Source organism: Pseudophryne corroboree, chromosome 2, assembly GCF_028390025.1.
Source record: "Pseudophryne corroboree isolate aPseCor3 chromosome 2, aPseCor3.hap2, whole genome shotgun sequence".
Classification (NCBI taxonomy): Eukaryota; Metazoa; Chordata; class Amphibia; order Anura; family Myobatrachidae; genus Pseudophryne; species Pseudophryne corroboree.
In genome coordinates this window covers 509,599,984-509,627,699 of record NC_086445.1, presented here as the reverse complement: position 1 = coordinate 509,627,699, position 27,716 = coordinate 509,599,984, and the positions used below count along the sequence as shown (strand labels likewise).

The 27,716-nt window shown below is 43.8% G+C and overlaps 1 protein-coding gene across 1 annotated transcript in view; it reads right to left on the bottom strand.

Moving 5' to 3' along the window:
• Nucleotides 1–3,692: 3,692 nt before the first annotated feature.
• The window catches only part of RNFT1 (ring finger protein, transmembrane 1), an 82,065-nt gene continuing 58,041 nt past the window's right edge, over nucleotides 3,693–27,716 (bottom strand). Inside the window, exons 6-9 of the mRNA XM_063954036.1 lie at nucleotides 25,423–25,581; nucleotides 16,630–16,695; nucleotides 14,458–14,559; nucleotides 3,693–6,845 (exon numbers count right to left, since the gene is read on the bottom strand). Coding sequence (XP_063810106.1) covers nucleotides 6,711–6,845; nucleotides 14,458–14,559; nucleotides 16,630–16,695; nucleotides 25,423–25,581 — 462 coding nt within the window. The 3' untranslated portion in view covers nucleotides 3,693–6,710. The remainder of the gene's footprint in view (nucleotides 6,846–14,457; nucleotides 14,560–16,629; nucleotides 16,696–25,422; nucleotides 25,582–27,716) is intronic.

Here is a 27,716-nt window from a genome sequence, read left to right as displayed (position 1 = left end):
TTGTTATTGTTTACTATGAATGCCAATTAGTCTTATATTAAATAACTATTGGGTTAAAAGTTTAACTATGTGATTAATCATGTGACCGCATTTGTGGTCCACATCCCGGAAGACAAAACCGACATGAGATTACCATCATGTGACAGCTTTTGAGTTCCAAATACCAGAAGACCCAGCCGACACGTGACCGCACTATTTGTGATCATGTGACTGGCCACCTTCCAGCTTCCCAGTTCGAATCAGTTGCCACGCTTGAACGCTAGCTGCGGGTCATGGACGGGAGTCACGTGACTCATGCTTGCGTTCCATTGCCAGCGGGTGGGGTAGTCTCAGCAGGAGTCATTTCAAAGTTGTAGAAACACAAGTTGCGGGTCACAGACCAGAAATCACGTGACCCTGTTTGGGTTCCACCTCCAGAAGCGCAGACTTTCTACATCTAATAAACCTCATTAAGTATTTCTATTGTTCAAAAACACACTATATCTATCCCATTTGCCTTTGAGGTTATACATTAGCATGATACTGATATAATAAAGTTATTTTGTTTATTATTTAAGCTGGATTGCCTAACCCATGTAACACGGATTGACTAATTAACTTAGGTATAAATATACTGTCAGTTCATTTTACAAGTCACCTATGAAAAAGCAGCAGGATTAGACTGCGAAACGCATCAGTTGTGCTTCCCGGTCACCCAAACTGTATTGGATGGATCCAACTTTTGCTTGAACCACCACTGGACCTTTCAACTATCACTGGATTTACTATAAGGGATTGGACTAGACCTAAGGGACACTAATTCTGGCGAGGACCGTGCAATTTGAACTTCCTTTGCTTATGGGACTAGGTTTCCTCCAACGGTGCCAGAGTATCAGCAAACCTTTCCCGGTATTACGCCGTCAGTCCCATCAAGTGCCAGTGTTTATGTGCAAAGTGACATAGGTCCGGGACAATCATAGGAACAGGCAGAACCTTTAAGATCATCCATGCTGACTATCAGCAGTCTTTTGTTTTTAGAATTCATGTATTTTAAACATTTGAGAATAAAACTGTTACATTTATTGACAATCCATGTTTTTTAGCTCAGCGCTGAACTCTTTGTTTGTTTTCACATTTTCTAGGTCTGACTAACCTTTATCAGAAACACAGTCCCAGTTTGCGCCCGATTTCAACTTGCTGGTAGTTCCATTTTTGGAACAGAAAAGGGCCCTCCCCAAACTGTTGTCACAAAGTTGGAACGCATTGTTGAACATGTATTGGTATGCTGAAGCATGCCCTTCAGTGGAGATAATGGGCTTAGTCCAAACCCTAAAGAACAGTCTCATCCCATTATCCCTCCTCCACCAAACTTCACAGTTGGCATTATGCAGTCAGGCAAGTAACATTCTCCCTCCATCTGCCAAACCCAGACTCGCCCATCTGACTGCCCAACAGAGAAGCATGATTCATCACTCCACAGAACATGCTTTCACTGATCCACAGTCCAGCGTCTGTATGCTTCACACCACTTCATCCGACGCTTGGCATGGGACTTGGTGATGTGAGACTTTCGGGCATGAAAACCCATTCCATTAATCTCCCGCTGCACAGATTTTAATGGAAGTTCGGAACTCTACAGCTATGGAATCAGAGCGTTGGCGACTTTTTTGCACCATGTACCTTAGCAGTCGTTGACCCCACTCTGTGATTTTATGTGGTCTTCCGCTTCGTGACTGAGTTGCCGTTTCCAAATGCTTGCATTTTCTAATACTATCACTTACAGTTGACCGTGGAGTATCCAACAGGGATGAATTTTCACAAAACCATTTTATTGCAAAGATAGCATCCTATCACAGTACCAGTGCATTGAAGTCACTGAGCTCTTCAGACTGACCCATTTTGTATCACAAATGTTTGCAAATAGAGACTGTATCGCTAGGTTCTTGATTTTATATATCTGTGGCGACAGGTCTTATTAAAACACCTGAATTAAATAATTAACAGATGTGGCCAAATACTTTTGTCCATATAGTGTATGTTAATGTGGGCACAACATAGTAAATGCGCATGGATCCTATCTGCAAATACATTACAATGATATTTTTCACAATAATGCATTGGGGTCAAAGTTGAGTCAGGTTAGGTCCTTCCATTTAAATTCCACATCTGCCTCCAACCCCAGTCACAGCAACAGATATTCCTAATGATTTATTGACCATGTGTTTGCCCATAGTACAACCCAGAAAAGCTTTTTGGTATACCATTATCCATTCCCCAAGCCATTTTCCATCAAAAACTCCACCAGAGAGGAAAGATTAAAATGTAATGTTGCTAAACAGCGAACGGACACTTTAAAAAAACCACAAAAAAAAACATTGTGGGAATCAAGGCTTTGGCCATTCAGTGCTGTACCAGACACGCTAGTCTAGTGAAGTGCAATGTTATCTTAAAACTATATTAACAAGGGTGTAGTATATTTTGTAAACATACATAAAGTCGACATTGACCACATCAACACTGGTTATACTGTCATGGTTAAAACGTTGCTAAAACATCCCTAGTGGCGAGTAACCTGGTCCCGCAGTCAGCTGACAAAGACTTCTGAAAGATCCAGAGGTGAGTATCACTAACACTAACCTCCACCTCCTGTAGCCAAACTCTGACTTTGCCCTCTTGCAGCCTCACCTAATGCTGCCGGTCCTTGCAGAATGTTGACATTGCAAATAGACATTTTGACTACATCCCACTGACCATGAATTCTAGTTCTCTGCTTGCCTGATGCTCAGTATGTTAAAACACTCAGTCTAATTACGGGCATGAATAAGTAATCCAAGTCTTTATTTTGTCCTGTATATTTTAATTAGGGTTTTGAAAGCTATAACAAAACCAAACTCAACATAGTGTATCTATGAATGGCGAGATCTTCAGGCAGCATAAGGCGGATTGGTCAGTGTTAACTGGACTATAACAGGACAGCTTCATGTTTGGATTATGGGCCTTCATTGTAGGGTTATGCGTTTCTGGTTTTCCTGATCTAGTGACCTCACATGCGGAAATACTTACATGTTGGGAGTGCATGGGAGTCACATTTGCAGTATTAAATCCAATATGATCTGAAAGAGTACATGACTTGTCAGGATTTAAATAACAGCAATGACCACAGGGAAATACCCTCTTCCAACTCAGTGTTTCCACTTATTAAAAGGAGAAAATATGTTTTACAATTAATTAAAATTATTAAAATAGTGGGGGAAAAACCCTGCACAACATCAGCTTTTTATGTCATGCAAAGAAAGGTGTCACTCCGAATGTAAGTGGCCTTCAATGATCAATGTGTGAATGAGGAGTCCTCATGCACAGCCTTTATCCATCCACTTACACTCGCTGGTGTATATTTCTATATCTGTACTAAATGTGTGCACAATCACCTAAGACTTTACTTCAAATGACACATATACATACATAGTGTACAATATAAAATACATTTTTAAGGGCCATGAAAGTTGTTCTTTATGCAATGTGTCCGCAGGTTGGCCAGCATCATATCTGCCAACAGCCCAGGTTCTCACAGGGGCGGCACATTTTCAGGTGTGAAAAAGCGAAAAGTAAAGAGCGCGTAGTGTGTCTGGATTGTCCAACCAGGTATGTACAGATTTACACATCACTGTTCAGTTCTAAAAACATCTATACGTTTTTATTCAAACACCACACTATTGAAAGGGAAAAATATATTTTATTAAACTGCTTCTTATAAATAATTTGTACATCCCCATACATGCATTGAAAAAGACAAATTGTTTTTGTAAATTTCCACAAGTTTAGTTCATTCAGACAGAATATCTTCTCGCGCAAAATGGGCAACGAGAATGACTATAAAATATCCTGCCCAACTTGCATAAAGCAATTTCTTCATCATCATTCGTAGTCTAAATAGAAACTAGATTGAGCATAGATAGTAAAGAGAAAGCACACATTCTGTGTTGGCTGGATGCCAGCTAGTAAAGCAAGGATTCGTTCCATCCAAAATAGACATTCTGCAGTTTTACGTAGAACCATCTCCTAAAATGCTGCCAGAGAGTAGCATGAATGTGACAACTCAGGACAAACAAAAGACAAAGAGTTCCAAACTTTAGAGAATAGAAAGAAAAATCAGCATGGCTGTGCTTTGGTTTTTATAGAGGTGGTACCACAGAAATGTACATTAGTAATAAAACACGAACACAATGTTAATGGTCAGCTTCTCTCAGGTTATAGTACCCAACGCCTAAAAAGTGTTGGAGGGGAGTACTAGAAACTCGAATACATTAGTGTCCCAGGCTGTCCATTTAATAATAGACACACAATAGACATGATATAGAGCAGATTATTATTCAGCCTCCTAAATATCAATGAACAGATCCTGTGGATGCTTCTATGGTTAATATCAACACAAGTCATATTGCAATCAAAACATAATTAAAACAATAGCACAGAATAAATGAGCTCACACAGATTCACAATAAGTTTACAAAATAATGTGTAGCTATTACCAGGAATGTGATTCCCAGTTACTTGGACTTGTGTTTTACCTCTGAAGAAATCTCCAGCACAGGGAATGAGTAAGAAAAGTGGTTATTATTTATTGGATGTATGAATGAACTAATGTCACACTGCCATTACTACTATTTACTCTTATAATAGTCACTCTTTGAGAGAACGTTGACTACTGACTTGTGCACCGATACAGCATTGTGTGTCTACGTTGCTGGGATGTGTTGAGACATTTTCCCTCCGCTGACTCTTTGGCCTTGGATCAATCAGTTTTGCCTTTTTGGAGTCTGGCGCTGGACCCTGAACTAGTAAGTGGGACAGAATAAGGACACTCTGAATTCAGCAGCTATACCAGTGATTTATCGGGATGTAGTCATGTGACCTGCGGTCAGGATCGATCCCGCCAGTCAATATACAGACGTCGGAATCCCGTTCTCTGGCCAGCCCGACAATCGGCATGCCGACTAACAGCGACCATTCCCACAACACCCATAGAGTGGGAATAGAACCTGTGGCAAGCGCAGCGATCCACCGAGCCTGCTGCATGATGAGCGCAGCGAGCCCGCTAGGGGCCCCGTTGCGCTCACCCCTTCTGGCCTTCTAGCGGCCGGGATTGATATGGTGACCTCCGGGGTCCCACACGCCGGTCTCCCGATACCAACTCCCCAATTTAATCAGTGTGCCTTCATGAGCTTCATTGAGGATTGCTCTTACGCGACTATGGTCTATCCTATCTGGAAAAATTACTACTTTGGTAGAATTTTCTTTTATGCCGATGCACATACTTTACCGACAGTGCACGCCATTGGCAAGCACAGACATAAGATATATAGAGATTGATACAATCCAATTATGCTCACTCCTCAAGTAAGTGCACGCATATACAGCACTCACTGTAGCCGTGTTCTTGCTGATTTTTTTTTCTCAGCCCCACAAGGTTGTGTACAAATCCTGAGTCTCCATGATTAGATGACACAGCATAAGGTGCAACCGGCATTATTTCCACACCGTTGCAATGGCACTTAATCCCACTCATACCTAACCGACCTGAAACTATAGTGTTTTAGCCGAGTGGGATCAAAATACATATACTTTGAGATCTGTAGTATAGACTTGTTTTTATTAGTCTTCCCCTTAGTGTCAGGGTAAGTTTACACTAAAAACCTGCATTATTTGTTGATATACTGTATGTGTGAACTGATTTAATCAATGGTATTGGCTTACTTATGTTTTAGATTTTTGTCAATAAACTGCATAGCATTATCAATAGATTGGAAGATTGGTAGGTAAGGACCAGTCAGCATCATATTATATGTGTGTGCCTATTACCATTTCAATAGGAGGAAGCAGCCTCTCAAACAGATGCGGGCATGAATGAAATTGCCTATGTTTTATATAAATGTATTTACTGTCCTTTTTGGAGAAAGTCTTCCTATTTTTTTCCTACGGTCAATTTAACAAGAGAACATTGCGCTTTGTATACAATAATACAAACTTTACAAAAATTCATAATTGATTTATGTATATAAAAACATTTTTAAGTGTGATTTCATTTTGCATTGTAAACATGTCAGTACAGAGAACAGCAAGGTTTAAAGGTTTTAAAAAGGTTGTCTTCTTGAATTCATCGGATCTATTTAAAGTGAGATGAGAAGGCTGGTTAGCCACTGATGCTGGGAAAGCACCAGCCACACTGCATGTCACATGCCCGTGGTGACACAGAGTATGTCTCTCTCCCTAACAAAGGAGAGACACTGCAATGACCGAAAAGAATTTACATGCAGTGAACGCAAGTAAATAAAACAGGCATCAACCATACACAATGCCTTGCTAGGATAACTGGAGCAATAGGTTTTATTGCTAGCTTTAAAAGAGCACCAGTGAAAGCATGAACTTTGCTGCTAGTTGGTAAATAACCTTAATTTGCATAGAAAATAAAATTACTTCAGACATTCGGTATAAACAACTATTGCATACGGAGAACAGAAAGGAAAAGAAAAAAAAAAAAATCAAAAAGAAAAACCCAACTTATTAATGGCTATAGGAGAGACCTTCATAAGCAATCCACTAAAATCTAATTTGTCAGAATTTTTTTTTTTTTTTAATATAAAGCAAATTTATGAATTAAAAAGAAAACCCAAATCCAACAGCAAAGATGGAAAGGTGTTCAGCAGTATATGCATACAGACAGACAGGTAAGACTAGAAAAGGCGAACTTGTAGAGATGTGGCTCCATCTTTCCACTTGCGGATAGGGCTGGAAATCACTGTTCGGCACAGAGGACAGGTCTTCTCTGTATTCAGCCAGATGGAGATGCATTCCTCACAGAATATGTGCTGAAAGGACATTGCCAATACTAGTTTAATAGAAAGCCTGGAAATACTGATAGATGTAAATCACATGACTAGAATCTGTAGGAACCTGTTAACCAAACTGTTATTAGCAATGAGGGGAGTACAGAACATTGTACTAGTGAAAGCAGTCACTATCTATTGCTTGTCAGTTAATTAAGCATTTGTGATATTTGCACCAAGTTACAAAGTAAGAATATCATGTTTAAAGTTGCCAATACCTCACATTAAATAGAAGTACAACAACATGTAATAGTGAGATGTGGCAGCAGAAAATAGAACAACTTGTTGTCAATAGTATGGTGATTTGTTTTATAGAAAATGATTGAAAAATAGGATTTTAATACCTACTGGTAAATCCTTTTATCGTAGTCCATAAGGATATTAGGGACACATTAGTACGATGGGTATAGACGAGGTCCAAAGGAGCCAGTGCACTTTAAATTTCTTCAAATGGGTGTGCTGGCTCCTTCCCTCTATGCCCCCTCCCACAAGCAGTTATAGGTAAATCAGTGCCCGATGGAGAAAGGATATACTCGAGAGAAGGATCATTAGCAACAAAAAACAGTGGTGAGATTTATACACCAGCACACCAACAACACGAACAAGAACAGCAACAGCTGGCAACCAAACAGCAACAGCTCAACAGGAAACCACCAATAGACAACCTGCAGAAAAGTCACCACACAGAGGTGGGCGCCCAATATTCCTTATGGACTACGAGAAAAGGATTTACCGGTAGGTATTAAAATCCTATTTTCTCTAGCATCCCTAATGGATATTGGGGACAGATTAGTACGATGGGGATGTCCGAAAGCTTCCAGAATAGGCGGGAATGTGCGGAGACTGCTGCAGTACTGCCTGCCCAAACTGGGTATTCACTTTGGCCAGGGTATCAAACACGTAGAACTTCACAAAAAAGTGTTCTTCCCTGACCAGGTAGCAGCTCGGCACAGTTGCAGGGCCGAGACTCCACGGGCAGCCGCCCAGGAAGACCCCACTGATCTTGTAGAGTGGGCCTTCAGAGATTGTGGAACAGGCAAGGCTGCCGACAAATAGGCTTGTTGGATAGTGAGCCAATGCCAACGAGCAATGGACTGCTTGGAAGCAGGGCAACCCTTTTTCTGCGCATCATACAGCATGAACAAGGAATCAGTCTTTCTGAATCGAGCCGTTCTCTTGACATAGATCTTTAAAGCTCTCACAGCGGGTGGTATACAGTATGCCGGCTGTTGGGATCCCGGCGCTCAGTATACTGGCACCGGAATCCCGACACCCGGCATACCAACAACTATTCTCCCTCTTGGGGGTCCACGCCCCCACTGGAAGGAGAATAAATAGTGTGGCGTGCGTAGCGGGGCTCTTTTGCGCTCGCCCAGCTGTCGGTATGCCGGCGGTCGGTGTGCTGGCCGCTGGCATACCATACTACACCATTGTTATAGAAAGAAAAGAAGACTCTTTTTTGGGGGCACTCTTACTAATAATACACCTGTATATGAAGAGTACTGATATTATTAAAATGTAACTTTTATTAAATATGTCTAAATATCAGAGATTGTATATACAAAAAAGTTTTTGCAGCAAGAAGTCATACCCTGCTATTCAATTTAATATAAAATTATTCCTAAAGTGGGTATTTTATGGGTTATGAAAGCCCACAATTGATGACCACAATCCTGTCCTCGTTAAAACCTGTATTGGTATCGAGGTGAATTGTCCCTGAAAAACGGCACTCTTGTTATAAAACAAAAATTATCATAAAGGCAGGAAATAATGGTAGCAGAATGTATATTACACCGTTATAGAATTCCTTCCTTCCTTGTGACAGGTAGCTCTATCCGGCTATAATTATATTCAGTATAGGTAACGGATATTATTCTCAATCTCATGAAGTGATCAATGTATGTTGGTATAGCATGAACATTAATGTATTAGAATACCATGTTAGTCAATAGGTTTTTGTCTGAGAATACTGTAAAAGGTAAATTACCCCAAATTTCCACAAATTGCAAGCTCATGCAAATATCACACACATGCTGCAAAAAATGATTTGTCACAGAGCTTGTGGTAAAAAGGCCAATAGGTAAGTTATTTTTACGTTTGTAGAGTGCAATAAATGGATATAGCTTACAACAGATACACCCAGGTGTCCACAGTTCAACTGTCGGGGTTATTTAGGCCGTAATCAGTATATTCTTTCTAATTGAGAAGATACAATGTGCCTTTTTAATTGTGACCGCTAATACCATTGTTCAGTCATATCTATGGGATACAAGTTTCTCAATAGAGAGCGTCATAATGTGGCGTTATTAACACCCTATCAAAAACTTAAATCTACAACATACATAGTCACATTTAGCTTGAATGATAAGGTGATTATAACTAATCTATGTTCAATTATGATTAAATATGAGAGCCTGTATGAATCAAAGTTAACATTTAAACAAGATAGGCTTCCAAAAATCAAATAGACACAGTGTATTAGCTACGTTGTTTTCACATATTCACCGAAAAAACCACCTACAAAAAGGGTATAAATACCAATTAAAGATGATTGAGGCACATCATAGTGACAAAAACTATTCGATCATGATACCATGTGTCAGATAATGAAAAATTAATTAACCATGCTCTGGAGATCATCAAGCATCCAAAGATCAAATAGACACAGCGTTATTTCAAATGTACATATCCACCAAAAGCCACATATGAAATGGGTATAACAATTAAAGGTGATTAGGGCACATCATAGTGATAAAATTATACGATCATAACATGTGGCAATCAGTGGAAAATTAACATTGAGATCATCTACCATGAGAGAGAGAAAAAAGAAGAAATCAGAAATCAGGGAGTTTGTCCTGCAACTTCTGCTGTCATTCCATCATGATTTTACCTGCGCCTAGGTAATCAGCGGATGGAAGATGAGAGAGTAGCCGGGTGTTCCACTGATGAAGGAAGAAAGAAGCCGTTCTGCTGTTCCTGTTAGAGCGCATACGGCTACCTGATATCCAAGGACATTGCAGGGAGCCGCAGCGCAATGCGGGAATGAGAGTTAGCTGAGTGGGGGTGCCTAATTAGGGAAAAGAAAAATTAATTGTGGTTTGAAAAAGGGAGAAGCCCGATTCACGGGCATGTGGGCTCACAAATCTCCCACTAGCAGCGGCATCAGCTCCGGTTCAGCTGTGGACTGGATAACGCGTTTCACTCATTAAGCTTGTTCACATCCCGTCACATGCAGCGTCTAATGCTTCCGAAGGAGCAGAAATGCCAGAGCTGGACGGAATTACAATAGGTTGATTCAAATGGAATGCAGAGACGACCTTGGGCAGGAACTGCCGCCGAGTCCGGAGCTCCGCACTGTCCTAGAAAAAGATCAAATACGGACTTTTACATGATAAAGGCACCCAATTCTGAGACACACCTCTAGCAGAAGCCAGGGTCAATAACATCACAGTCTTCCACGTGAGGTACTTGTCTTCTACCGTCATCAGAGGTTCAAACCAGGAAGACTGTAGAAAATTCAACACCACATTCAAATCCCAAGGTGCCGTGGGTCGGCACAAACAGAGGTTGTATGTGAAGCACCCCTTGCAAGGTGGTCTGAACTTCTTGCAACACTGCCATTTTCTCCTGGAAGAAAATTGAGAGGGTTGTAATCTGGCCCTTAATGGAACCCAGACGTAAGCCCTTATGCACACCAGCCTGCAGGAAATGGAGGAAAGGCCCTTGTGAGCTAGGATTTTCCGCTCAACCTCCATGCAGTCAAACGAAGCCGCCGTAAGTCCGGGTAGATGAATGGTCCCTGCTGAAGAAGATCCCTTCTTAGTGGCAGAGGCCAAGGGTCTTCTACGGACGTGCCCAGAATATCTGTGTACCAAGTTCACCGGGGAAATGAGGATTGCTTGAACCCCCTGGTGTCTGATCCTCTTTAGTACACGGAGGATCAACAGGATTGGAGGAAACAGGCAGACCAGCCGATACGGCTAAGGCGACGTTAGTGCATCCACTGCGCTCGCCTGAGGGTCCCTGGTTCGTGAGCAATAGTAGCGAAGCTTCATGTTGAGGCAAGACGCCATCATGTCGATTTGAGGGTAACCCTACCAGACAATGAGCTGTTGGAACACCTGAAGGTATAGTCCCCAATCCCCTGGGTGGAGATTGTGACGACTCAGGAAGTCAGCTTCCCAGTTGTACACTCCTGGAATGAAGATTGCGGACAGTGCTCTTGCATTTTTTTCTGCCCAGAGGAGTATTTTTGACACCATTCGCATGCAGGCCCTGCTTTTTGTCCCTCCTTGTCGATTGATATACGCCATCACCGTGGTGTTGTCCAACTGAACCTGGATCGCCTGATCCCTGAGTAGGGGAGAGGCCTGAATCAGAGCATTGTAGATTGCCAAAAGTTCCAGAATGTTGATCGGAAGCAGGGCTTCTTGGGCAGACCACCTGCCCAGGAACTGAGCCCCTTGGGTGACAGCACCCCATCCTCTCAGACTCTCATCCGTTGTGAGTAGGATCAATCCTGAATCCCAAAGCTTCAGCCTTCCAGTAGATTGGATGACTGCAGCCACCACAGGAGTGAAATCTTGGCCCGAGGCGACAGCTGAATCATCCTGTGCATCTGAAGATGTGAGCCGGACCACTTGGCTCAGGACATCCAACTGAAATGTTCTGGTGTGGAATCTTCCATACTGGATTGCCTCGTATGAGGCCACCATCTTCCCCAACAATCGTATGCAAAGATAGATGGATATTCGAGCAGGTCGAAGAACCATGTGGACCATTTCCTGGAGTGTTCTCGCTTTTTCTTCTGGGAGCATCCATCCAGTAGCATTCCCATGAGAGTGGGACTTCTGTAAATTGAGGAAACACTCATGGTGTGACAGAAGCTGGATAGTGCGATTTATATGGAGCAATAGAAGCTCCCTGGATTCTGCCTTTATCAGGAGATCGTCCAGTTAAGAGACAATTCTGACGCCCTAGACTCGGAGCTGGAACATCATCTCTGCCATCACCTTCGTGAACACCCGCGGGGCCGTAGACAGGCCGAAGGGTAACGCCTGGAACTGGCAGTGATTGTTCAGCAGGGCAAACCTCAGATAAGCCTGATGAGGAGGCCAAATCGGGATATGAAGATAGGCATCCTTGATATCCAGGAAAACCAGAAATTCCCATTCCTCCAAACCTGCAATAACTGCTCGTAAAGATTCCATCTTGAACTTGAAAACCTTCAGGTAAGGGTTCAAGGACTTCAGATTCAAAATGGGCCTTACTGACCTGTCTGGTTTGGGCAATATGAACAGATTGGAGTAGTAACCTTGTCCTTGTTGTTGCAGTGGCACTGGAACAATGACTTGTGACTGAGCCAACTTTTTAATGGCCAGCAGCAGCATAACACGCATATCCTCCGAAGCTGGTAAGCTTGATTTGAAAAATTGCTAGGGAGGGGCACCGTCTAACTCCAGCTTGAATCCGTGAGAGATGAGATCTCTTACCCAGGCATCCTGGCAGGAACTGTCCCAGCTGTGTGCTCCCACCTCGACCAATGGCTGGTTTCCTAGGCTTACCTCTGGTGCCTCTAGCCGCATTGGAGTCACCCTGGCCCTAGATCGAAACCTGGAGGACCGAAAGGACTGAGTAGACGGACCTGGGTAAGTCCTTCTAGCTGGCGGGGCCCCAGAGGGGAGAAACGTGGATTTCCCCGCAGTAACCTTAGAGATCTACATATCCAGTTCACTCCCAAAGAGCCATTCCCCTGAAAAGTGAAGAGATTCCACATAGCACTTGGATTCTGTGTCCGCAACCCACTGACGCAACCACAAGGCCCTGCGTGCAGACACTGCCATAGCAGTGGTCCTAGCATTAATATTGCCAATCTCTTTAAGAGAGTCACACAGCACACAAGCAGTGTCCTGGATGTGTTTTACGAGAGTCACCGTAGTAACCAGGGAATCCTGAGAGGCCCTCCTGTATGTGAGTGGCCCATCTATGAATGGCATGTGTCATCCTGAAACCCTGCTATGATCGGTCTTTAAGACATACCTGCAGCTGTGTAAACAGACTTCAATGTGGTCTCTATTTTTCTATCCCTATTTTTCTACTGCTTCGGGTTACAGGTTACCGTTCCCAATTGTAGTCCACGTGGATCGTTAAGTATGAAAAAGAAAAAAAAAATTGTGAAAAACTCATGTTGACCTTTTTGCATGTCGACCTAGTGCACGTCAACCTTCAGTGGTCGACCCAATGTATGTCGACCTAATGCTTGTCGACCTAACGACCGCCTCCCGGTTTTGATGCAGTCATTATATTAATGGTATCCACCTCATGTTGCTGCCTTTCTTTCATGACAGGAGTGCGTCTCAGGAGGACAGTGCCCTCACCCACAGAGCATATGTGGTCTCAAAATCGGTTAAACCCTTTGCCGCCACTCATCTTAAGCACTGCAGAAGTGGTAATGGAGGGGGAGTGGCTGGGCATACTAAACTACCTTTATACTAAATATTGCATGGTCCTAGAAGGGAGCAGGGCTTGGTGACTTCATTATGCCAGGAATGTGATGCCATTAAGCCCTGCCCCTTCCAGGGTAAACACTGGGGAGAGAGTATTAAAAGTGCTCTATTTCCTGGCACTTACAGATTCCATTGTTTTCGTGTTTGAAAGAGGGAGCATCCTTTTTCAAAGAATATGCCCCCTTAGTAGTTAGGATCTGAACACCAGGCAGTAACACCCAATACTACAGAACGGGTGTAGTATGGTATGCCGGCGGCCGGGCTCCCGGCGACCAGCATACCGGCGCTGGGAGCCCGACCGCCGGCATACCGACAGTGTGGCGAGCGCAAAGGAGCTCCTTGCGGGCTCGCTGCGCTCGCCACGCTGCAGCCACGAGGGAGAATAGCTGTCGGTATGCCGGGTGACGGGATCCCGGCGCCGGTATACTGTGCGTCGGGATCCCGACATTCGGCATACTGAAGACCACCCCTACAGAACACATTAGGAAATAGAGGGGATGGGTTCTAATGCCCATATTGTTATCAATAAGCACATACAATAGGCTGCTCTTATTTATTTTTTAATGATATTAAGACTGAAGTTGTTACTGTTATATAATGTACTACAGGAACAAAAACTAGTAATTACACCATGCCAGGATCTACAAAACACATCCTCAAATTTCTTCCTGTTTTTTGCAATAATTGAATGTTGCTTTTAAGAGTGTGAGTGAGTCTCTTTATATGTGACAAGAAAGGGAATAAAAATAATGTGTATGATCAGAATGTTTTAGTATGATCAGAATGCATTATTCTGAGAGGCTGCACTGTCTATTTACTAAGCCTTGGATGGAGATAAAGCACCAGCCAAATCGGCTCCAAACTGTCATTTTTTAAACACAGCATGTGACATAGCAGTTAGGAGCCGATTTGCTGGTACTTTATCTCCAGCAACTATCTCCATCCAAGGCTTAGTAAATAGAGCCCTAAATCACATACCGAACCCCTTCTACAAACACAAGTAACCTACAATGGGATGATGTATATTCTTTTATAAAGCTTCAATAAGCAATATAAATCCTCCCGACCCAGATGACTTTCCTTACCTGGCATATAAATACTACTGGCTTGGTGAATTCACCATGACATATTGCACAGACGTTGCCAGCTTCTGAACACTGTCTTTTGGTTGCAGCCGTTCCACGAAGCTGTGAGACAAAGTACAGATTTCATGTCTGTCAAAAAAAGATGTTCTAGACTATACAATGGTCCTAAGAACACTGAATGGTAGTTTAATACCAGTTGTTACCAGCTTGCCAAATACCACTGAAACAAAAGTGCTAAATGTATTATGTAATTCTTTTTACAGCTGCTACATTTTCAACCACTGCATTTAAAGTGTCCATTATTTTGATTTAAAAAAAAAAAAAGTAATGTTTTGTATTGCATATAACTGCAACTTTAAATTCAGCAGTTGAAACTGCGGACATTAAATTTAGCCCAAAGTCTCTTCAACGTGTTAGCATTAATATATACTTAAGTTCTGTTTGCTGGGCTATTTAAACAATCCATGACAGTTTTGAAAGAACTGGAGACAATAGCCGATTGTAGAAAATTAAGCAAATTTCATAAATGAATCCAGGACTAAAACTTTCATACACACTGCAACATATTTACGGTCACATTAGGCCACGCATGGGTGGTGAATATTAGAAAAGATCACTCCTGGTGACCACAGGGGACTGTTCATACAGTTGAAACTGGACCTCATCTGACTCAAATTCAGTATGATCATTAATCATTTTGGGGCCAAGCATCGTGGGAGCGGTGAAGATACCACTGCACGGTATCCCAGCGATCACAATGCCGACACCAGGATCCCGCACAGCGCTACAATGCTGGCGCCACAGGCTTTTCTCCATCTATGGGTGTTTACGACACCCATAGAGGGAGAATATAACTTCTGGCAAGCGCAGCGAGCCACTGTGCCTGCAGCATGGAGAGCCCGCAAGGAGCTTACTTACGCCCCCCCCCCCCCCCCGCGCTGCCGGCATACTGACATCTGGCATCCTGGCCATCGGTATTACATACTGAATCCCAAGCACCATATGATATCAGGTTACCAGCCCATGATAATGCTGCTTGAGACTAGTCTATTTCAGCAAGGAGGCAAAGGCTTATAAATCTTCTCAAATAATGATATTTAAATTGTTTTCAATAAACATACATCTGCCACACCTAATATATTGCATTAAAAAAAATAATCAAAATTTTGCAATGTAAACATACATCAGAATACACACATGTAAATATGGATACGTTTATTTCCTAAATTGGCCATTTGACAGAGGACATCAAAATGTTTGGTTGCAGAAAATTGATTTTTTTTTAGATTTGCTTTTACAAACAAAACAGACAACAAATCACGACTTGAGTGAAGAAGGTCAATATTCCTCATGTAACTTGTGGAAACTCTATGGTACAATTATAAACAAGTGGACATGATCTTGCAGAATTTAACCCTAACTTTAATGAGCTAATCTTAATTTTCTTTAATGATAATTTTTTTTGTTGTACCGCCAAATATTGTAAACAAATCTGCCAGTTAACATAACGTTTCCGACCTAGGCAATGAAGGGTTAAGTTTTTTTGTTATTTTTTATTTTGACATTATTGCCTAGAATATCCCCCAATTCCACTGTGGGAATTGGACATGCAAACTTTATACCAGACGTAAAACATGTTATACCCAACTGACTCCTGACGTCTAGTTTATAGCATGGAAATGGTGTTGATGAGACGGCAAACACACATTCCGGCATGAGATTTTTTATCATTATAGAGGGAATGCTAGATATCCTGCCACACTAAACTGCTTACAAGGGCAGCAATGCCTAGACAAAGACAACATTTGCACATGGCTTAATGCTAGCATTGCAGTCAGTCTATCTATAACAAAGGGTGGGCAAATGAAGACATTTGGGTAAGTGAATATTTAATACAAGACATCCAAGCTTGTATACACAATGAAGAATTGCTACAACTTCACTTGTTGATGTTTGTACATCAAATGACCTGACCAACTTATATTCTGTGATATATCAGGTATTGAAAAGCATTAAAAACATACTATACATCATCTTTTCCCATAGTTTGTAATATTTTCATTCCTACATATTATGGAATTAAATAAGCAGTCATATAAAATTCATTTGTTACCAGTATTTAAAATTATCACTTTACTGAATCAGAAGTAGTATATCTTTTACATTACTCACGGGCTGAGTGAGAAACAGTCGTACCATATCAGCAAATGCTTTCCACTGTCCAAAAACAATACAAAGCTGGAAAGAAACAAGATGTATCTTCGTTAACATTGTTTGATATTTTAATGACATTCTCTGGCAACAATAATTTAACAAGGGTCTTAAATGTCAATTACAACAACTGAAATAAAGATTTTAACAAATCAGAGGCATATATTTCCTGTTATAGCAGGTGTCGGACATCAAGATCTTCCAGCACAGGTTGAAAGGAGACACACATACCTACACTGTACTAATGTCTATTCACAGATTGTGCCTTGCTGTTTGCTGTCAACACCTTACTCTGTTTCCAAAACTAAGCATACTCACTGGAGTGTTGTAGGTAGGTGTGCATCTTTGAAAACTCAGCTGTAACCCTCCTCTTTCCCTCTATCTCCTACTCTGTGCTTCCTGCAGCCTACACATATGGGGATATCAGTCGCTAATTGCCATGCTGGACCTAGTCAATCAGTGGGAATTACCCCGCGCGTGAATCCCCAATTGTGGACTGAACCGTAAACTTCAGGAGAAAGGCAAAACTGGGGTTCACGGACGGGGAATACCTAGTGATTCTGCAGTTTACGCTTAATCAGTGGGCTTCACGCAGTACCTAGATTTTGGGTTCAGGAAAAAGGCTGTTTTAATTGAATAGTAACATAGTATCTAAGGTTGAAAAAAAAGACAATTTGTCCAACGAGTTCAAACTATTTGTGGTCTCCTATGCAGGATTATTTTAGTCTAAAATTTTGCCTGATGCCGATGTCAGCCGTTGCGTTTTATCCCTCATTTTATAGTAACTATAGTGCGCGACTACCATAACCCTGTATATCCTTATCCATTAGGAATTTATCTAACCCATTCTTAAAGGTGTTGTCTGAGTCCGCCATTACAACTCCCTCAGGCAGGGAATTCCAAACACGTATTGTCCTTACCGTGAAAGCGCCTTTAAGCCGCATTGTGCGGAATCTCCTCTCCTCTAACCTAAACTAGTGTCCACGAGTCCTCTGTGCTGATCTTACAAAAAAACAGGTCCAGCGCAAGCTCTGTGTATTGTCCCCTTACATATTTGTAGATGTTGATCATGTCCCCTATTAGTCTCCTCTTTTCCACCGTAAACATGCCTAGTCTTGCAAGCCTTTCCTCGTATTCCAGCGTCTCCATGCCCTTGATTAGTTTGGTCGCCCGCCTCTGAACCTTTTCTAGCTCCAGGATATCCTTTTTGTAGTATGGTGCCCAAAATTGTACACAGTATTCAAGATGTGGCCTCACTAGTGATTTGTATAACGGGAGTATAACACTCTCGTCCCTTGCATCAATTCCCTGTTTTATGCATGCTAATATCTTATTAGCCTTATTTGCTGCAATTCTACTTTGGGTACTGCTGCTTAGTTTGCTATCTATGAGAACACCCAAGTCCTTTTCCAGTACAGAATCCCCTAATTTTACCCCATTTAATATGTAGGTGTTTTTTTTGTTCTTGCTACCACAGTGCATTACCTTACACTTGTCTGTATTGAATCTCATTCTCCATTTGGCTGCCCATGCTTCTAATTTACCCAAGTCATTCTGAAGAGACTCAGCATCCTCATCCGTATTTATAACCTTACACAATTTGGTATCGTCTGCAAAAATTGACAGCATGATCTCTAGACCTTCTGTTAGGTCGTTAATGAAAATGTTGAACAATAGTGGTCCTAGTACAGAGCCTTGTGGCAATAGCCTTTACCCGCACCATGGAGATTTTAGCCGGCAATAAGGTAACGCTGTAGAATATCCCTAGGAGTACAGTCTCCTTGCAGACATATACGTATTCACCCATGAATCCACCGATTAACGCTCGCATGTTTGTCCTATCCTCAGTTTGCGTCTCCGATAAATGATTCAAAAAGGTGCTCAGACTCTTGTTAACAACAATAATTTACACTTTTGACTATTTATTTAAGAATAGTGGGATTAAATGACAGATACTATGAAAAGACATTACGGCTTGGCAATTTTTTTTACTGACAGGATGACTAGCTTATATGGTTTATGAAAAATATTTATAAGGAAAGGATCTTTTCCAGATATACAGCCGTCTGTCCTGCTTTTTCTGTGCTTTTCAACACGGACTTGCAATTAGATAGAGCTGCTTGATTTATGTTGCCCATGGACACTATGAAATGCAGATAAGGCAGCAGCGCTATGTCATTCCCAATGGTAACTAAAAACCCTGGAGATATAATCAGAAAGTAAAAAAGAAAAAAACGTGCAATGCCAAAAATAGGTAATTTGATATCTGTAAAAACATGTATTTGCAAAAAAAAGAAATAAGATTTTAAACCTACCGGTAAATCTTTTTCTCGTAGTCCGTAGAGGATGCTGGGACTCCGTAAGGACCATGGGGATAGACGGGCTCCGCAGGAGACATGGGCACTTTAAGAAAGACTTTAGATCTGGGTGTGCACTGGCTCCTCCCTCTATGCCCCTCCTCCAGACCTCAGTTAGAGAAACTGTGCCCAGAGGAGACGGACAGTACGAGGAAAGGATTTTTGTTAATCCAAGGGCAAGATTCATACCAGCCACACCAATCACACCGTATAACATGTGATAACAACCAGTTAACAGTATGACAAATAACAGAGCATCAGGTCAAACCCTGATGCAACCATAACTTAACCCTATATACAAGTATTGCAGAAGAAGTCCGCACTTGGGACGGGCGCCCAGCATCCTCTACGGACTACGAGAAAAAGATTTACCGGTAGGTTTAAAATCTTATTTTCTCTGACGTCCTAGAGGATGCTGGGACTCCGTAAGGACCATGGGGATTATACCAAAGCTCCCAAACGGGCGGGAGAATGCGGATGACTCTGCAGCACCGATTGAGCAAACAGGAGGTCCTCCTCAGCCAGGGTATCAAACTTATAGAACTTTGCAAAGGTGTTTGACCCCGACCAAGTAGCAGCTCGGCACAGCTGTAGTGCCGAGGCCCCTCGGGCAGCCGCCCAAGACGAGCCCACCTTCCTAGTGGAATGGGCCTTAACCGATTTTGGTAACGGCAATCCTGCCGTAGAATGCGCCTGCTGAATCATGTTACAGATTTAGCAAGCAATAGTCTGCTTTGAAGCAGGGCCGCCGACCTTGTTGGCTGCATACAGGACAAACAGTGCTTCTGTTTTTCTGATCCTAGCCGTTCTGGCCACGTAAATTTTCAAATCCCTGACAACATCAAGGGACTCGGAATCCTCCAAGTCACGTGTAGCCACAGGCACGACAATAGGTTGGTTCATATGAAAGGATGAGACCACCTTAGGTAGGAATTGAGGACGGGTCCGCAATTCCGCTCTATCCATATGGAAAACCAGATAGGGGCTTTTATGTGATAAAGCCGCTAATTCCGAAACTCGCCTAGCCGAAGCCAAGGCTAACAACATGACCACCTTCCAAGTAAGATATTTCAACTCCACTGTTCTAAGTGGTTCAAACCAATGTGACTTAAGGAAACTTAACACCACGTTAAGGTCCCAAGGCGCCACCGGAGGTACAAAAGGAGGCTGAATATGCAGTACTCCCTTCACAAAAGTCTGTACTTCAGGTAGAGAGGCCAATTCCTTTTGAAAGAAAATGGATAAGGCCGAAATCTGAACTTTAATGGAGCCTAATTTTAGGCCCAAATTCACTCCAGTTTGTAGGAAGTGAAGAAAACGGCCTAGATGGAATTCTTCCGTAGGAGCATTCCTGGCCTCACACCAAGAAACATATTTTCGCCATATTCGGTGATAATCTTTAGATGTCACATCCTTCCTAGCCTTTATTAGCGTAGGAATGACCTCATCCGGAATACCTTTTTCCGCTAGGATCCGGCGTTCAACCGCCATGCCGTCAAAAGCAGCCGCGGTAAGTCTTGGAACAGACAGGGACCCTGTTGCAACAGGTCCTGTCTTAGAGGAAGAGGCCACGGATCTTCTGTGAGCATTTCCTGCAGATCCGGATACCAGGTCCTTCTTGGCCAATCCGGAACAATGAGTATTGTTCTCGCTCCTCTTTTTCTTATTATTCGCAACACCTTGGGTGTGAGAGGAAGAGGAGGAAATACATAGACCGACTGGAACACCCACGGTGTCACTAGGGCGTCCACAGCTACCGCCTGAGGATCTCTTGACCTGGCGCAATACCTTTGTAGCTTTTTGTTGAGACGGGACGCCATCATGTCTATTTGGGGCAGTCCCCACCGACTTGCAATCTGTGCGAAGACTTCCTGATGAAGTCACCACTCTCCCGGATGCAGGTCGTGTCTGCTGAGGAAGTCTGCTTCCCAGTTGTCCACTCCCGGAATGACCACTGCTGACAGTACGCTTATATGATTCTCCGCCCAGCGAAGAATTCTGGTGGCTTCCGCCATCGCCACTCTGCTCCTTGTGCCGCCCTGGCGGTTTACATGAGCTACTGCGGTGACGTTGTCTGACTGGATCAGAACTGGTCGGTCGCGAAGAAAGGTCTCCGCTTGGCGTAGGGCGTTGTATATGGCCCTTAGTTCCAGGATGTTGATGTGAAGACAAGTCTCTTGACTTGACCAAAGTCCTTGGAAATTTCTTCCCTGTGTGTCTGCTCCCCAACCTCGGAGGCAATCCTGAATGTCGAACCTGCGGCCCTCTAGAAGGTGAGCACTCTGCAGCCACCACAGGATAGATACCCTGGCCCTGGGGGACAGGGTGATCCGCTGATGCATTTGCAGATGTGACCCGGACCATTTGTCCAATAGGTCCCATTGGAAAGTCCTTGCATAGAACCTGCCGAAGGGAATGGCTTCGTACGTCGCCACCATTTTTCCCAGGACTTGAGTGCAATGATGTACTGACACTTGTTTTGGCTTCAACAGGTTCTTGACTAGAGTCATGAGTTCCTGCTCTTTTTCTATCGGAAGAAAAACCCTTTTCTGGCCTGTGTCCAGAATCATGCCCAAGAAGGGCAGACGAGTCGTAGGATTCAGCTGCGACTTTGGAATATTGAGAATCCAGCCGTGTCGCTGTAACACCTTCAGTGAAAGTGATACGCTGTTCAGCAACTTCTCCCGAGATCTCGCTTTTATGAGGAGATCGTCCAAGTACGGGATAATTGTGACACCCTGCTTGCGCAGGAGCACCATCATTTCCGCCATTACCTTGGTGAAAATTCTCGGGGCCGTGGAAAGCCCAAACGGCAACGTCTGAAATTGGTAATGACAATCCTGTACCGCAAACTCAGGTACGCCTGATGAGGAGGATATATGGGAACATGCAGGTATGCATCCTTTAGGTCCAGAGATACCATAAAATACCCCCCCTTCTAGGCTGGCGATGACCGCTCTGAGCGATTCCATTTTGAATTTGAACCGTTTTAAGTAAAGGTTCAGGGATTTTAAATTCAAAATGGGTCTGAACCGTCCGGTTTCTTGTCTACAAACAGAGTTGAGTAGTACCCCTTCCCTCTTTGAAGCAGGGGAACCTCGACCACCACTTGTTGAAGACACAATTTGTGAATCGCATGTAACACTATCTCCCTTTCCAGGGGAGAAGTCGGTAGCGCAGATTTGAAAAACCGGCGAGGAGGCACCTCTTCGAATTCCAGCTTGTATCCCTGGGAAACAATTTCTATTGCCCAGGGATCCACCTGTGAGTGAACCCAGATGTGGCTAAAAAGTCGAAGACGTGCCCCCACTGGAGCGGACTCCCTCAGGGGAGCCCCAGCGTCATGTGGTGGATTTTGCAGAGGCCGGGGAGGACTTCTGTTCCTGGGAACTAGCTGTGTTGTGCAGCTTTTTCCCTCTGCCCTTACCTCTGGCAAGAAAGGACGATCCACGTACTCTTTTGCTTTTATTTGAACGAAAGGACTGCATTTGATAATGAGGCGCTTTCTTAGATTGTGAGGGAATATAAGGCAAAAAATTCGATTTACCTGCCGTAGCTGTGGAGACGAGGTCCGAGAGGCCCTCTCCAAACAATTCCTCACCCTTGTAAGGCAAAAACTCCATATGCTTCTTTGAGTCGGCATCACCTGACCACTGTCGGGTCCATAAGACTCGCCTAGCAGAAATAGACATAGCGTTTATTCTGGAACCCAGTTAACTAATGTCTCTTTGAGCATCCCTCATATATAAGACAGCATCTTTTATATGCCCTAGGGTCATTAAAATGGTATCCTTATCAAGGGTCTCAATATCCGCTCATAAGGAATCTGTCCAAGCTGCTACAGCACTACAAACCCAGGCCGACGCAATTGCCGGTCTGAGTAACGTACCAGAATGTGTGTAAATGGACTTCAAGGTAACCTCCTGCTTGCGGGCAGCAGGATCCTTGAGGGTAGCCGTATCTTGGGATGGGAGCGCTATCTTTTTTAATTCTGTCCTTTGGCGGGAAAGGATACGCTATAAGAATCCTTTTGGGAATCTGCAGTTTTTTGTCTGGAGTTTCCCACGCTTTTTCGCATAATTCGTTCAGCTCATGTGAGGAGGGAAAGGTGACCTCAGGTTTCTTTCCCTTACACATGTGTACCCTCGTGTCAGGGACAGGGGGTTCCTCTGTGATATGCAAAACATCTTTTATTGCAATAATCATATATCGAATACATTTAGCCACTTTTGGCTGTAATTTTGCATCATCGTAGTCGACACTGGAGTCTGAATCCATGTCGGTATCTGTGTCTACTATTTGGGATAGTGGGCGCTTCTGAGACCCCGAAGGTCCCGGCGACATTGGGACAGACATGGGTTGACTCCCTGACTGTACCCTAGCTTCAGCTTTGTCTAATCTTTTGTGCAATAAATTAACATTAGCACTTAAAACATTCCACATATCCATCCAGTCAGGTGTCGGCGCTGCCGACGGAGACCTTACATTCATACACTCCCCCTCCTCCTTAGGTGAGCCTTCAACCTCAGACATGTCGACACACACGTACCGTCACACCACACACACACACACACACACACACACACACACACACACACACACAGGGAAGCTCTTTTCTGAAGATAGGTTCCCCACCAGGCCCTTTGGAGAGACAGAGAGAGAGTATGCCAGCACACACCCCAGCGCTATATGACCCAGGAAAAAACACAGAATGTTTACCCAGTAGCACTTTTCAAGTATGTATATGCGCCAATTATGTGCCCCCCCTCTACTTTAAAACCCTCTTTCACCGTGGTACCAAGTAGGGGAGAGTCCGGGGAGCTTCCTCTCAGCGGTGCTGTGGAGAAAAATGGCGCTGGTGAGTGCTGAGGGAGAAGCCCCGCCCCCTCGGCGGCGGTCTTCTGTCCCGCTCAAAATTCTTAAAAACATGGCGGGGGCTCTTTATATATATATGTACAGTGCCCAACTGTACATGTATATATGTACATTTGCCACAGGAGAGGTTTATATTGCTGCCCAGGGAGCCCCCCCTACGCCCTGCACCCTTACAGTGACCGATGTGTGTGAGGTGAATGGGAGCAATGGCGCACAGCTTCACTGCTGTGCGTTACCTCTATGAAGATCAAGCTGTCTTCTGCCGCCTCTGAAGTCTTTTCCTCTCATACTTACCCGGCTTCTATCTTCCGGCTCTGCGAGGAGGACGGCGGCGCGGCTCTGGGACGGACGGCGATGGTGAGACCTACGTACCGATCCCTCTGGAGCTAATGGTGTCCAGTAGCCTAAGAAACAGAGCCCTGAAACTCAGAGAAGTGGGTCTGTTTCTCTCTCCTCAGTCCCTCGATGCAGGGAGTCTGTTGCCAGCAGGCTCCCTGAACATAAAAAAACCTAACTAAAATACTTTCTTTACAGGAAACTCAGGAGAGCTCCCTGAAATGTACCCAGTCTCCACTGGGCACAGTACCAAACTGAGGTCTGGAGTAGGGGCATAGAGGGAGGAGCCAGTGCACACCCAGATCTAAAGTCTTTCTTAAAGTGCCCATGTCTCCTGCGGAGCCAGTCTATCCCCATGGTCCTTACGGAGTCCCAGCATCCTCTAGGACGTTAGAGAAAAAAAAAAAAAGTGAAAAAGGACAGGTCCTCTTTAACGTGTCACAGAGGAATAATATATTACTTGAAATCATTGTCATTTGTAATTTAAAATGCACATGTGGGTTATGGGGTATATTCAATAACTGTCGGAAGCTGCCGTCTTGTCGGAAAGACGGCAGCTTCCGACAGTTTTAGGTCGGAAGGGGTTCCGACCTATTCATTACGGCCCTATTTTTTCCGACAAGTCGGGAAACCCGACTTGTCGGAATGCTGTCGGAATGCACGCTGATCGGCGGCTTCAGCCGCCGATCAGCGTGCTTCGTCGGAAACTGGGCCAAACCCAACAGGTTTTAGCCCCGTTTCCGACAATCTCAATCTGACTTTAAAAAAAGTCGGACTGAGATATGTGATCTGAGAGAAGGAGACGGGGGAGCAGCGGGGAGAGCAGGGACACAGCGGCAGCGTCCACCCGGCTCCAGCAAGCGACATCCCGCTTGATGGAGCCGGGTGGATGCTGCCGTGAGCCTCCACTGCTGCAGCCGCTGCTCCCCCGTCTCCTCCGCTCCTCTTCCCCCACCCCCCCACCCCCCTGGCGCCGCAGACATCACCTCAGCTCCGGCGCCGCATCCCAGTCGACATCGACAGTCGGATTTGGCCGCTCTTTTGAATAGAGGTTGTCGGGTCCATTCCGACAACTGCATGTCGGAATGGACCTGACTTTTATTGAATATACCCCTATGTGTGCAAGATAAAAGTTGCCTTCTGAAAGTGAGAAAACAGACACAGAGTCAAGAATTAACCTACTTACTTTTACGATGAGGTAGAGCAAAGCCAACAAAACACCAAAATGTCTTTTAACGCCACTAGTTTCATCTCCATAGTCAATCAGGTAACGGAACCAAACTGGTGTTGAAACGACTATACAGGAATACTGTGCAATCTCTTCTAAACCCATGTACCAGTAGCCCTAGAATAAATACACAGGTATTAATACAAGGGATGCAGAGGGGCACAGATATACGTATTCTAGCTTACAGCAATTTAACAGCTCACAAATTACTGATTACACTATGGGCGGTACCCTATTAGCACCGATACGATTTCAGCTGATCAAAATGGGCAAATATCGCGATTAATGACAGATAGTCATAACCGCGGTATCCAATTAGAGGCTGCTTTGATCGCCCGAAATTGGCGCAATTAATGACAGTCATAATCGCGGTATCCAATTAGAGGCTGCTTTGGTCACCCGAAATTGGCGCGATTCATGACAGATGGTAATAATCGCGGTATCCAATTAGAGGCTGCTTTGATCACCCAAATTGGAACTGAGATCACATTAAAACACATGGGATCAGGGATGTGTTATCACAGCTTCGGTGGCCCCTTGTTGCAGATTATGCTCCGGGTACCTGAGGCACCCAAAGCATAATCCCTGGGAAGTGCCGGCATATATATATATGCAACATCAGGGAAGACACCCAACTTGTGACATCGCTGTGGCTGACTAAAAAAACCTGACCAATCATGAACAGCGTCACCTGGAAAGCACTGTAACATAAATTATGACCAGCATACAACATTTAAGGCTTAGGCCACAAGTAGTATCAGAGTTTGAAAAGTGCAATGTTCCCTTTCTTCTATGGGGTACAGAAGACTGCCCACTCAAGTCCCATTGCTAAATCCATGGCATTAAGCTCTGCCTATCGCCTGGTCTCGTGAATACAGCCACTGGATGAAAGAACACTGGTAACCTGTCTGGTCCGAAGAGTCGAAATTCCAACTGTGTTGTGCGATTGGACGGTTACATATGTGGAGAAATTCAAATGCAATGGAACCTGAATGCCAATAAGGGACAGCCTAAGGCAGTAGTGGGTTTGCTATGGTGTGGTGTGTTTTCACCTGGGATGCATCAGAACCACTGATACAGCTGCAGACATCATTGACCTGTCCTTGCAGATCATGTTCATGTCATAAATTCACTCAGACGAGAGCTGGCTCTTTTAGTGCAACAATGCCAATGCTCCACTAATAAATAAATATATATATATATATATATATATATATATATATATATATATATATATATATATATATATATATACATACATACATACATACATACATACATACATATATATATATAATAGGATTTTAATACCTACCGGTAAATCCTTTTCTCCTAGTCCGTAGAGGATGCTGGGGACTCCAAAAGGACCATGGGTTATAGACTGGATCCGCAGGAGCTTGGGCACACCAAAAAGACTTTGATTGGGTGTGAACTGGCTCCTCCCTCTATGCCCCTCCCCCAGACCTCAGTTATAGGAACTGTACCCAGGAGAGACGGACATTTTGAGGAAAGGATTTTTGTTAAACTAAGGGCGAGAAACATACCAGCCCACACCACAACTGGATCAGCAGGAAAACCATAGAACAGTATGAACTAACAACAGCAACAAGCTGAATATAACTGATACACAAACCACGTGTAACCAAAAATAACCAATATCAACTCAACTGCAAGGAACAGTCCGCACTGGGATGGGCGCCCAGCATCCTCTACGAACTAGGAGAAAAGGATTTACCGGTAGGTATTAAAATCATATTTTCTCTTACGTCCTAGAGGATGCTGGGGACTCCAAAAGGACCATGGGGTCTATACCAAAGCTCCAGAGCGGGCGGGAGAGTGCGGATGACTCTGCAGCACCGATTGAGCAAACATGAGGTCCTCATCAGCCAGGGTATCAAACTTGTAGAACTTAGCAAAAGCGTTTGAACCCGACCACGTAGCTGCTCGGCAAAGTTGAAATGCCGAGACCCCTCGGGCAGCCGCCCAAGATGAGCCCACCTTCCTGGTAGAATGGGCCTTCACTGACCTCGGCAACGGTAGCCCAGCCGAAGAATGAGCTTGCTGAATCGTATTACAAATCCAGCGTGCAATAGTTTGCTTAGAAGCAGGATTTCCAATCTTGTTGGAAGCATACAGGACAAACAGAGCCTCTGTCTTCCTAGTAAGAGCCGTTCTGGCGACATAAATTTTCAAAGCTCTTACAACATCAAGAGATTTTGGGACCGCCACAGCATCCGTAGCCACAGGTACAA